This window comes from Haliotis rubra, unplaced genomic scaffold (genome assembly GCF_003918875.1).
Source record: "Haliotis rubra isolate DU_JTF1 unplaced genomic scaffold, ASM391887v1 Scf514, whole genome shotgun sequence".
NCBI lineage: Eukaryota > Metazoa > Mollusca > Gastropoda > Lepetellida > Haliotidae > Haliotis > Haliotis rubra.
The window spans coordinates 651,618-665,206 of NW_025767207.1; the positions used below are offsets into that span (position 1 = coordinate 651,618).

The 13,589-nt window shown below is 44.4% G+C and overlaps 1 protein-coding gene across 1 annotated transcript; it reads right to left on the reverse strand.

Moving 5' to 3' along the window:
- Window positions 1-211: 211 nt before the first annotated feature.
- LOC124292346 lies at window positions 212-1,121 on the reverse strand. Its single transcript, XM_046729441.1, has 2 exons — window positions 885-1,121; window positions 212-444 (listed from the first exon to the last, which is right to left on the reverse strand). The coding sequence occupies exons 1-2, from the start codon at window positions 1,117-1,119 to the stop codon at window positions 212-214; spliced, it is 468 nt and encodes a 155-aa protein (XP_046585397.1). The 5' UTR covers window positions 1,120-1,121.
- Between the last annotated feature and the right edge of the window lie 12,468 nt (window positions 1,122-13,589).

Genomic DNA, 13,589 nt, shown 5'->3' on the forward strand with positions numbered 1-13,589 from the left:
GTTTGATGAAGGTTTCCAACATTCAAGGCCTAAGTAAAGATGTCATGAAGTTTTAAGGCATACATGTGGAGAACATTTCCAAATTTACAGGCATATGTTCACGTGCTCTTACATTAAGCAATTGACTTTCCTTTGCGTGTGTTTTGTGACGGAAGCCGCCATTGGGGCAGGATATATCCAGCTTGCGATCGCCTAGCTATGGATTGAATGTTTACAAGCAGGTAATGGTGTAGGTTGTCCAAGAAGTGTCGTTGACCAGATGCGAATACAAGGCTTTGTAGGTTAGCAGACAGTTCTCATTAGTCGGCGCTGTTGCACTGTAGCTGAAGTCGATGCATGAATGATGCTGGTGACAAACGATGCCGCAGTCGCCGGCTGTCATGGCCGACGTGGTCAGGAACGGCTCCGACACCTTCACGTTCTTCGACGGTTTGTAGTATGAGCCTAGAGAAAAGTAATTCTAGTTAATGTGTGAACGGGATATCATCAACGCTATCTTGACGTTATACCAGTCATCATCATCGAGTCACGTGACACACCATCTGCAACGTCACAGAGCCTGACCAATCACTTTATATTGTTTGTTATTTAACGCTTCACTCAGCAATATTCTAGCTATATGGCGTCGGTCTGTAAATAATCGAGTCTGGACCAGACAATCCAGTGATCAGCATCATGAGCATCGACCTTCGCAATTGGGATACGATGAAATGTGTCAACCAAGTCAGTGAGCCTGACCCCCGATCCCGTTAGTAGCTTCTTACGACAAGCATGGATTGCTGAAGATCAATTAGATGTAGAGAGGTGGGCGGTGCCTGGTATGTACTCATGTGTATATATGTAAGAGGTTATGTTATAAATCTTGGACTCAATGGTTTACTCACGATATGGCTTCGTAGTCCCTTCCCCTTGCACGTCAACATGTCCGATCCAGAGGTGTGTGCGACTTCTGGATCGCCTTGTGACACGGACAAAGCGGACAGGGAAGGTGGCATTGCAGGTGAAGGTGAAGTCTTCCCCAGCGGCAACAGTGCTGGACACTGCTCCACACCACACCACCTGGACGTCAGAGCAGAGGCTGACATCCTTGTCCATCACCTCCACGTAGGCATTTTTCATGTGGTTATCTGCAAACATATACTCAGAGTACGTATCATATATAAAATGTACGTTTCTTATAAGTAGCCAGGAAAAATATGATTTCTTAAAATAATGTAATTCAAGCATTGTGTTGAATAAGTTTTAAATGCATATTTATATCAGTCACGGTACACAATACAGTTGCTGAACTGTGTTGAATTGCAAGGACATCTACATAGAGTTGGTGCGGTGTTTGGTGTGCCACCAACCCTGATGAAACAAAACAAAGGAAACTTTACACGAATCCCCTGTAGGAGGTTGCAGTGACGGTGATGTTGCTGATGTTGAAGTAGCCTCTGAGGTCCACCTCCCACCAGGACGGGTTGTCTCGATTTGTTAATGATCCATAGTATGCATGTGCTTTATCTAGAGCCTTGCTGGCGAAATAGGTGGAATGGGTACTGCTCTGTTTTGCATCTTTCCCTCTTGAAATACTTTCACCTGCAAGGGAAGTATGAAGAGAGACATGAGAGACAGACGCACAGACACAGACACACAGAGGCACCCACAGGCACAGGCAAGATGCAGACGCCCACAGACACAGGCAGCACACACCCACAGGCACAGGCAAAGAGGCAGACGCCCACAGACACAGGCACACTCAGACACAGGCACACAGGCAGACACAGAGGCAGACACCCACAAACACAGGCACAGAGGCAGACACCACAGACACAGGCACACTCAGACACAGGCACACAGGCAGACACCCACAGACACAGGCACACAGGCAGACACCCACAGACACAGGCACACAGGCAGACACCCACAGACACAGGCACACAGGCAGACACCCAGACACAGGCACACACACAGGCAGACACTCAGACACAGGCTCAGAGGCTGGCACCCACAGACACAGGCAAAAGCAGAGGAGACACACACCGACAGACGCAGAGAGGCAGACACCCACAGACACAGGCACAGACGCAGACACGCACAGACACAGGCACAGAGGCAGACACATACACAGGCACAGAGGCAGACACTCAGACACAGGCAAAATCAGAGGCAGACACTTACAGACACAGGCACAGACAGGGGTAGACACCTGCAGACACAGTCAGAGGTAGACACGCACAGACACGGGCACAGAGGCAGACACAGACAACCACAGACACAGGCAAAAACAGAGGCAGACACTTACACACAGGACAGACACACCTGCAGCACAGAGACAGACATCCACAGACACAGGGCACAACACAGGCAAAACAGGGCAGACACCCACAGACACAGGCACAGAGGTAGACATCCACAGACACAGGCACAGACAGAGGCAGACACCCACAGACACAGGCACAGAGGCAGAGGCAGACACACACAGACACAGGCAGAGAGGCAGACACACACAGACACAGGCACAGGCAGGCAGACAGACACAGGCACAGAGAGACAGCACAGAAGCAGACACACAGAGACACAGGCACAGAGGCATACACGCACAGACACAGGCACAGAGGCAGACACCAACAGACACAGGCACAGAAGCAGACACACAGAGACACAGGGACAGAGGCAGACACCCACAGACAGAGGCAAAACCAGAATCAGACACCCACAGACACAGGCAAAAACAGAGACAGATATTCACAGACACAGGCACAGACACAGGCTCACTCACACACAGAGACACAGACAAAGAAAAACACAGACACCCACAGACTGACACACATACACACACGGACACACACACACACACACACACACACACACACACTCGACAACATACATACATATTTTACTTGTCAAAATATTGTCAGGTCAGAAATGGGAGAATAAAGCTAGCTACTTTAAAACAGACAGTTTTATTCAATATAAAAGGTCACTGGCCCATAGTATATACAATCATTTGTCATTGAATAAGTAAAGCGCACATAAAATATGTAATCAAAGACTATAGGACTTCCTGATTTTGCTCGCACATTTCAAGACGTTACAGAATGATACCTTCATATTTATGTTTCTGTTGTTAACATTATTAACAAAATTTTGTTGGTTATCAAAACATTTGACAACAGGGGAAGTAGTATAGGTAAGGGGTGTTCTGCATCAGGTCCGCTTATGGTGTTATTTATGGCTTATTAAGCTTCCAGCGGCCGCTTATAAATGGCAGTTTATAAGACTCTCATTTTCGCTTGGGCAACACTTTTTTCAGCAACCACAAACCCCATTTTCGACCCGACACCAAGACATGTATACGGAAAAAAAGCAACCAAGGTTGCTCGAACTTCCAATTAGACATATGGAGTTGCTACAGTACACTCTGACAACAACTTTGGCAAAGCAAATCACAGCAACCTTCCAAGAAATGGGTATTCGCTGCAGCAAATTGATCGCACACCACCTACTACTGGAAAACATGCACGACAACAACCTGGTGTCCGACATCCCGACGGTAGACTATCGCTGGAAATCTCGGTGAAACCAACCTGCAACCTCTCTCCGGTCTTCCAGCCTTTGTCGACGGCCTCTATGTGTTTGGCTATCTATCTCATAAAGACATCGTGCAGCACAAGGGAAGAGTCCATTGTTCTATGGGAGAGCACAGCCACGTAAAAACAATTGTAGGACTACTCCACTGGATACTATGCACCACCTACAAAGAGTATACCGAAGCAACCAACCTGTATACGACCCTTTTCCACACGGTGCAAAAGACGAGTGCAGGAGCTATTGCCAGCACGATCCAAAAGATCGAAAGCAAAACCCAGCAGAAATCACTACAAGCATGGTAAGCCCAAAAGATGATGAAAGCCCTTTTGCAGTCTTTGTGGCCAAAGTGGACGTCTCCGAAATCACGATCAACCGACTCCATGAGAAATTGTCCAATCTAGAAACAAAATGACAAGGCAACGGACTAGGGATTGACTACAGCATCGACTACACCCGAGACTATTCCGACATCCTAGACCGCAAACAGCTCATGCAATTCCTCTGTAGCCAACATGGATTTGTCGAACCAGGTGATCTCATGGAAGCTATCGAAAGTGGAAAACCCACCATCCTGGACAACACCCACTCTGTTGGCAACCATGTTTGCACGTGGGTAGAGACAACAAAGTCCGGCAAAAAGATGCACACCAAGCTGTACAACAAAGTCATTTGCAACTTCAAAGCTGTAGAAGTCCGAGAACCGATTGGCGGCCATTTTGCTGACTACGTAGATTGTCCAAACGAGCATCTCCGCAAAACCTTTCTCAACCCAGACGTACAACCACGAGGTTGTACTCGCATAGAAGCTTCCCTATATGCCTGCCAAGACACAGACACGTCCACCAACAGAGCAAATAACGTTTTGCAAGATGTATTGGAGCAGGTTTTGCCGGCAGGCGACGGTCTATTCTTCGTACAACCACCAGCAATGTAGTGGCTTCGTCTAGCAGACCACTGTTTTGTCCTAGCTGAAAATGGGTCGTGTGTCTGGAGTACACATTCGTCCAACTGACACAGAATACTGGGAAAAAAACATTGATTGGGTCATAGGATAATACGGGGGTTCCACTATTCCGCGTGGACATCATATCGTAGAAATAGATACAGTAGAACTAGGCCCACTCCAGTGCTATGTCAAAGGCGAGGACACCAAGACGGTGCTAGCTGCGAGCAAGAAGATAACAGCTCTACATCCAACTGGCATGGATCCAGGCATTTACTACCGGCAACTCCACACATTGAATGTCAATGGAAACAGAAGAAATGCCAAAGCTGGGCAGAGAAGGATCCGACCAACCTTTCCAAGAAATGCCGAACATAGCCGCCAATCACAAAATTTCTACTCTGTCTACACAAACTTGAGGAAGGAAATTGTTGGAGCTACTAGAGTCCCAGTAGGTAGAAAATTGGCGGCGAAGAGCCGTAAAGGCACTACAAAAAGAAATACAGATCTGGGAAGAATGAGCAGAACTATGCAAAAAAGAGATCGAAGCTCTACAAGAGAGTTTCGCAGAAGCCACAGCATACATCCAAAAACGAAGATAATCCCAACTGCTTGTGGAAAATGCTCTCCGCAATACGGATACAAACAAAGTAGGGGCAATAGCCAGCCACTATGGCATTCTCGGCTTCTGAACCACCAACCGTTCCACACGCATCGTCCTCCAATCACCAACAGGCGAAACGAGCACTCTTTGGGGCCAGAACGAGTACTACGACAACACGACTCCTACTTCGAGAGGACAAAGACAGACTGCTTCAAGCGACAAACCTATTGGTTGGTAGAAAAGGATTTCTCTCGAGACTATGTGTACAAACACACCCTGCAAATCGAGATTGAATGATCGTTCATCGACAAAACTGACAAAGAGATTCGTTGGAAGAAAATAAACGTAGTCACGTCTCCTATGGGAAAACAGTATCTGGACGAGGAAATAGAGAACATGTCGGAATATGAAGGATATCTAGAACTACAAAAGACTACAAAATCAATCGCCCAGGTGTCACCACCAAAAGCGTGATACAGAAATGTGTTGACTTTCCAGAAGGGATCTATGCCATCCACAGGTTTGCAAAACAGATGTATTGTGGGACCGAGCGAACTATTCTGTATCTAAAGAGCGCTGGACGAAAATGGAGTGCCAAAAGACGATGTAGACATTCCCGTACATGGACATTGGATGGACAGTGCTATTATAGATCTGTCGACAAACCAAAGCCCAGCTCTATGTAGTCTAGGACACATTGGCCCAACAAGAAACAAAAAGAAACAAACATATAGCGAAAGTGAGATTCTTATAAGGTGTTTATACCTGCCCGGCGAACTCGAGGGAGGAAGTCAATAACTCGCCACCGACCCTATGTGGTCAATCAAAACGTACCACATCGACCAGGTGGATATCAAAGAATATAGCCCTATTAGTATTATCTGAAATACGGACCTGGCAGGGAACTCGTGCGAGTGGAATTGCTCATCGTACCCCATGACACGGTACTACCTCTCAGTATTACATATAAAATAGTAAGTACATTTAAGTGTTGATTTGAAATTTTAAAAATTCTCTTCGTCCCGGGACACAGTTTGATGTCCCTCAACAACCGCCGTTTCTAAGGGGCAACTGGAAGCTTAATTAGCCATAAATAACGCCATAAGCAGACCTGATGCAAGACACCCCTTACCTATACTCCTGGGGAGTAAACATATTTCCTGGTTGATCATACAATTTTCAGACAAATACAGTGTGAATTTCATCTTCAATAGATATTACATTATTACTTCTGCACAATATGCAAACTCTTCCTTCAGTTGGTATACCAGTATATCTTCTAGTTTTGATAGTTAATCCAAAGTTACTGTATCTAAATTTGGCTAAAAGAGATTTAAAGTATGGTGAGATAGGTAATGTTAAGTAACTAGCTACGTTACTGTCAAAATAAAGTTGTCCAAGTTGAATGACATCACCCTCCACGTAGATACATACTGCATGCATTATATCTTTGAAGATATATCCCGCTACACCAATTCTGCCCACGTTATTCCTGCGGGTTGATTCCCAAGTAGAAACTAAGTTCACAAATCAGTTCTAAGGTTTCACAACGCTGATAGGTAATGTCATACAAGTGCAGTGATTATAACAATAACCAGTGATGGTATTATTCACCGCTCACCAACAGTTAACCAACTTGCACAAATGGCCATGGAGGGTAAAATGATCAGCTCATACAATGCCGGTCTTCTGGTAAATTTGAGATGTCAAGTGAGAGGAAATAGCTAACTCCCCTCATATACACACAAGAACAATACGTTCTAATACATGGTTCTGGAGTCGGCTCCTTGTAGCATTCTCCAGATCTTTTTGTCTAAATCTAGTACAAGTCTAAATATAGCTCACCGCTACGCCTTACTGAACATCACATTACCTTGTGTTCCCTTTGAACATCGTTACGCAATCAAGTCCAATGCCACCTGACATTACCTTGTGTTTTTTAACATTGTTACGTAATCAAGTCCAGTGCCACATGACATTACCTTGTGTTTCCCTTGAACATTGTTACACAATCAAGTCCAGTGCCACATGATATTACCTTGTGTTCCCTTTGAACATCATGACACAATCAAGTCCAGTGCCACATGACAATACCATGTGTCCCCCTTGAACACTGCAACACAATCAAGTCCAGTGTCATATGACATTACCCTGTGTTCCCCTTGAACACTGCAACACAATCAAGTCCAGTGCCACATGACATTAACTTGTGTTCCCTTTGAACATTGTTACACAATCAAGTCCAGTGCCACATGACATCACCTTGTGTTCCCCTTGAACGTTGTTACACAATCAAGCCCAGTGCCGTATGACATTACCTTGTGTTCCCCTTGAACACTGTTACACAATCAAGTCCAGTGCCACATGACATTACCTTGTGTTCCCTTTGAACACTGCTACACAATCAAGTCCAGTGCCACATGACATTACCCTGTGGTCCCCTTGAACACTGTTACAAAATCAAGTCCAGTGTCACATGACATTACCTTGTGTTCCCTTTGAACATTGTTACACAATCAAGTCCAGTGCCACATGACATTACCCTGTGTTCCCCTTGAACACTGTTGAAAAATCAAGTCCAGTGTCACATGACATTACCTTGTGTTCCCTTTGAACATTGTTACACAATCAAGTCCAGTGTCACATGACATTACCTTGTGTTCCCCTTGAACATTGTTACACAATCAAGACTAGTGTCACATGACATTAACTTGTGTTCCCATTGAACAGTGTTACACAATCAAGTCCACTGCCACATGACATTACCTTTGTGTTCCCCTTTGAACATTGTTAGACAATCTAGTCCAGTGCCACATGACATTAACCCTCGCGTTAAGCTGAGCACATCTGAGGACTTTCAAGTCGCGATTTTAGTGTGTCTCTGTGTGAATGTAGGTATGTGTGAGCGTGAGTGAGTGTATGTGTGAGTGAGCGTATGTGTGTGAGTGAGTGTATGTGTGTGCGTGAGTGAGTGAGAGTGAGTGTATATGTGTGAGTGTATGTATGTGTTTGTGTTTGTGTGTGAGTGAGTGAGTGTACGTGTGTGCGTGAGTGAGTGATACTGAGCATATGTGTGCTTGAATGAGTGAGTATATATGTGAGTGAGTGTATGTATGTTTGCGTGAGTGAGTTTATGTGTGTGAGTGAGTGAGAGTATGTGTGTGCGTGAGTGAGTGTGAGAGTGAGTGTATATGTGTGTGAGTGTATGTGTGTGTGCGTGAGTGAGTGAGTGTATGTGTGTGTGAGTGATTGTGTGTGTGAGTGAGTGTATGTGTGTGTGTGTGCGTGAGTGAGGGTATGAGTGAGTGAGGGAGTATATGTGTGTGTGAGTGAGTCTATGTGCGTGAGTGAGTGAGAGTGTAAGAGTGAGTGTATGTATGTGTGTGTGAATGAGTGAGTGAGTGTATGAGTGTTTGAGTGAGTGAGTGTATGTGTGTGAGTGTATGTTTGAGTGTTTGAGGAGTGAGTGTATGTGTGAATGAGTGTATGAATGTGTGCGTGAGTGAGTGAGAGTATGTGTGAGTGTACGTGAGTAAGTAATCTTTGACACAACCATGCTATTTGACTGGTATGGAGTTGGTCAACTGGGTCTACCATAACGTTCTAAACGCATAGGATATTCCATGCAATTCGAGTCATGTTTCATTGGCCATTAGGTATCTCGACGAAGTCGCCAACAGGTCAACTGAGACCCGCCTTCGACATCATCATGGACGTCCCCATGAGGACCGGGGTAGAATCTGTCCTCAGCACCTCACTGCTTCTGGTAAGGTGAGTAAACTGGGCAACCTGTGTCGGTGGAAGATGGAGTTAGGTGGCTGATGGTTCCAGGAGCAGTCTGCCTTTGCCCTACACACTTTGTCCCTAAGTTCGCCTTGACGGGCTGGACGATGAGACGGGTCGTATCAATTGGCTGGCCATGCCAAACTCTGCGCATAAATTTTACTGCGCATATATTATTTCTGAGTTTCTTTTCATTTTTTGTCTTGGTACGGTTTATTTAACATGAGTAAATTTTGAAATATATATGTAATCCTTTTCCTAGAGTTCTATATGCCCAGATGGAGGTGGCTCATGGGCCAGTCAGGAAGAACATTACTGGTAATGGTTTCTGCTGATGTATGCCCTCTTGGCATCTTTGGTGCTTCCTGTTGGAGGCTCAAAGCCATGTGGCATGGTTGGCCATTGTTGCTGCGAAGCATTGTATCTTTAAGAAGGAATGAACCTTATCACCTTCAAAAGACTATATTGCTTACATTAAATCTGCCAAAGCCAACAACATCAATTTGATTCAGGAAACAGAAGTACCGTAAGTCCCTGTGAAATTCAAACGAGGTGATCAAGCCTTGGTTGCTGGTTGTCTATGGCTTGCATTTCAATGTATTAAATTGAATGTAGATGCACTGTGTGGATTACAACGTTTGAGAACTGAAAAGGGTTGTTTTTAGAATCGACTATAGTCACTGGCATCATGCTAATGTGTTACTGTCCTGTGTGAATTACCAATCAGCAAAACTGTTCCAAAGCTTTCACTATAAGGCTGAGATACTGCAGGTAACACTCGCTCTCAGCAAAACTGTTCCAAAGCTTTCACTATAAGGCTGAGATACTGCAGGTAACGCTCGCTCGCTCGCTCCCTCGCTCCCTCACTCACTCACACTTGACCTGGAACATTTACAGTACTCACTGTGTACATATATGTTGTTGAGTCTTTTAACGCTGGTGTAGAGGACTGCACACAACAGGACAACGAGGCCGTACATCTTCAACTGACGGCTTGTCAACGAATGTGTTGTGGTGACAAAGGTTCAGTCATGAGAATCCGCGGGCGTTATTTTCGGACGCAAGGTAATAAATAGTTATAGAAAACGATCTTTATTCACCTCATCAGTAACGCCACTGGCCGTTAATGAATACTCAAACAGCCATGTCCTGGTGGAATCCTAAAGTTTCTCAAGTCAATGGAAGACTACAAGAGAGTTCAAAGTCAAAGGCGGAAACTTTGTGTATGTAGAACTTCCATCAGTCCTTGGAATGGACTCTTGGCATCTTGTCTGGCGTCTGGCGTCAGTGGTTCAAAACATATCCTCCAAATAAACGAGTGAGTGAGGTTTGTTTTAACGCCGCTTTTAGCAATATTCCAGCCACATCACGGCTGGGGGCACCAGAAATGGGCTTCACACATTGAATGCATGCGGGGAATCGAACCCGGGTCTTCGGCGTGACATGCGAAGGCTTTAACCCCTAAGCTACCCCACCGCACCCCCTAATAAACGCCCAGATCAAGGAAGCAGAACGCCATGTGCTTGTTCCATCCGGACATGCATCTAAATACATTTTTTTTACCGTGTTAACGCGAATACGGCAAGTGGCCTCAACATGTTAAGCATGAAACTTTCTGAATAAATTACTTGGATCGGTTTGTTTAAACCACGACAATAGAATCGACAAAACTCTTTTCCACATTCATAAGAAATCTCTGCTAAAAGCAGATTGGATTGTGCAATTGTGACTATATCACGAGCATATGTTTGTGTCAGCAGTATTACAGCTGTATGATGTGATTTGTAAACAAATCTGAACCAGACAATCCAGTGATTGGCACCTTGCGATGCGATGACAGAGCATATGTCTATGAATCCCTATAAAATAAACCGAACCACAAACGAAACGTCACCTTTTAAAACCAAATGCAAAATTTTGTTCTTACAAGGTGGTGTTTTCACTATGATTGTACCGTTGTGTTAACATGTTTTTCAATCCAAATTGACGGTTTTTACCAACATCAATGTGGTTTCTGATGAAAAAGCATATTGACCAAACGCACCGAAAAAGGCAGACGTGGTAAAAGGTTCCGTATGACATACGTGAAAATGAAAATGCACGTGCACATCGTGACAACCTGACAATGAGTGCGAGTCCCAAACTCGCCTGAAATCATTTTGTCTTTTGACACATTCACCATGCCACGACTTACAAGAGATCAGAGGAACCAAGCCTTGGGACGAGTGCATGTTGTCCAGACTGCACGGAGGATAGCCAATCACTTTAATGTTTATGTTAGGACAATCTACCTACTGCAGGAGTGGTATCAGGTCACTAACAGCATCCAAGACCGTCCACGTAGTGGGCGACCTTCAGTAACATCACAACTTCAAGACCGACCGATTGTGCGTAACCATCTGCAGGATCGCTACCCCAGAGCAGCGGAAACAGTAGCCAGACCATTTGGACTCACAACAGACCCATCAGAGCCGATACAGTGCGTTGACGTTTGCGTGGAACAAAACCTCTGCTGTCACAGACCTTATCGTAGTCCTGTCCTCACCGCTCATCATCGCCAAAACCGACTGCAATGGGCAAGTCAGCATCGAAATTGGCGTTATCGACAATGGAGAACTGTGCTTTTATCTCCTGAGAGCCGATATTGTGTTTCGACAGTCGATGGCAGAGTGAGATTATGGTGAATGCGTGGGGAACTGTTTTCCAATGAGCGTATTGTTGAAAGAGATTCGTGCAGTGGTCCAAGCATCATGGTGTGGTGTGTAATCGGTCTGAACCAGTTAGTTGACATCGTGGTGTTCCAGAATGTTGGTCCAGGATGAGGAAATGACGTGACAGCTGCTCTCTATATTGGCCAAGTCATAGGACCCCACGTTGTACCACATTTTGAACGTTACAGAAATCACATATTCCAGCAAGACAACGCTCGAGCCCACACTGCCAGAGCACTGCCTATGACAACACGGCATCCAAACCCTACAATAGCCTGTACTCAGTCCGGATTTAAGTCCAATAGAACACCTTTGGGACGAGATTAAAAGAAGACGGAATGACCTCCATCCAAGGCCGACAACTGTGGCTGGACTCGATCAAGCATTTCGCAGAGTATGGACCCAAGTGCCTATGGCCTTCATCAACCGGCTAATTCATTCCATGTACAGACGATTCAACGTTTTCATCGATGCCCATGGAGGCCATACACAATAGTGAATTTGGGGTATCTTAATGGTACCATTTTTGGTGATTTTGTTTGTGTGAAACTCTAAATGTGATTCCCGAAAATGTGTTAACCATAATTCTCAAGTTTGAACTCAATTCTCCGTTTGGATTGTTAATTAGAGTGAATTAAAGTGTGTGCTTTAAGAAACCGCTATCGGTGCGACATTTCTTTTATGGTTCAGAATAGTTTTGATACCAGGTGTTCGCGAAAAAGTGAGCGTATCCTACCCCATCGGTGGCCCCATCATAAACATGGGTTTACCCCACCGGTGGCACCGTCATAAACATATGCTTAGTCTAGTCAATTGTTCACCTGAAATAATTCGGGAACGTACGGTACAAATCAAAATAACAATTTGCATCGGACATCATCTTTGTCACTGATGCATCAAATTCGGACATTTCCTCCACATGTCTACCATAATAATTCTTGAAAGCTAAACTGAGGCCTTGAATGTTGTAACCTTGATCAAACGAGCAAGAGTGGTATGACACATTCGATTATAACGCAAACGTTGTGAAATGTAAACACCAAAGGCTGGAGCTGTTGGAATATTGCTTGATATGAAAGGGAAGTTGACTATTGGGAAGTTGAAATCATCCCTTTTGTCATACAGCCTTGTGGAGAGTGTTTGTCACTCTGAATCGTTATGCATAGATTTAAACACGAAACAGTTGAGGTGGTGTCATGTGTCTCCTTAATTTCATGTTCACGTGGGTAAATCAGTGGACGGAGATGGCTATTTGATGGTTATTGAACGATATTAGATCAACGATGTACCAGAAGCTTATAAATTAAGTTAAACTTGTTTTGATTTTGCCAACCCAAACAGAAATTCCGATTCATATGCATAAAAAAACAGATCCGCAAGGACGGGAGCACAATCGGTGCCCATGAGGATACCTGCTTCTTGGCGAAATGGTTTACCCAAAACTTTTACTTTTGAGAAGGTCAAGCATTTCACATATTGTTTTCTTGGTAAAATCTTCAAATTACATTTGCTTTCAGTTTTGACAAATTGTCCTGAACCTTTGAAGATAGATATGTATGTTTATTTACAAACGCCACATGGATCAAGGTTTTTCCTTAAGTTTGTCACAGGGGTATACAACGTTGAAAAATCAAATGTTTCGAATCGGTCTTTTTCTGAGATTGTAAAAATGAAAGCAAATCTTTTGAGTTTTTGAGAACCAACATCGTATTAATTCCGCTCCTTTCACATACTTTCTGTGACTATCGAGAAAGTCCTTTCTTGATAGTATTAGGGATTATGGTGAATCGTTGAGACAGGGATGTGGTGTACATTTACTAGACCCAGCAATATATCTCTCTGTGTAGGGATTCTATTTAACTTTGGAATCCAGTACAAAAGAGGAATGGACATGTCTTCAGGTTTCAGAAACGAAAAGACATGCAAAGACGCACAAAGAATTTATGGATGTCAACTTCTTTATTTTAAGAAA

Excerpts from the sequence above, each read along its gene's own strand:
- LOC124292346 (XM_046729441.1), bottom strand. The coding sequence starts at position 1,119 with ATGAAAAATGCCTACGTGGAGGTGATGGACAAGGATGTCAGCCTCTGC. Across the intron at positions 445-884 it reads AGGGACTACGAAGCCATATC|GCTCATACTACAAACCGTCG; the intron begins GTGAGTAAACCA and ends ACTTTTCTCTAG.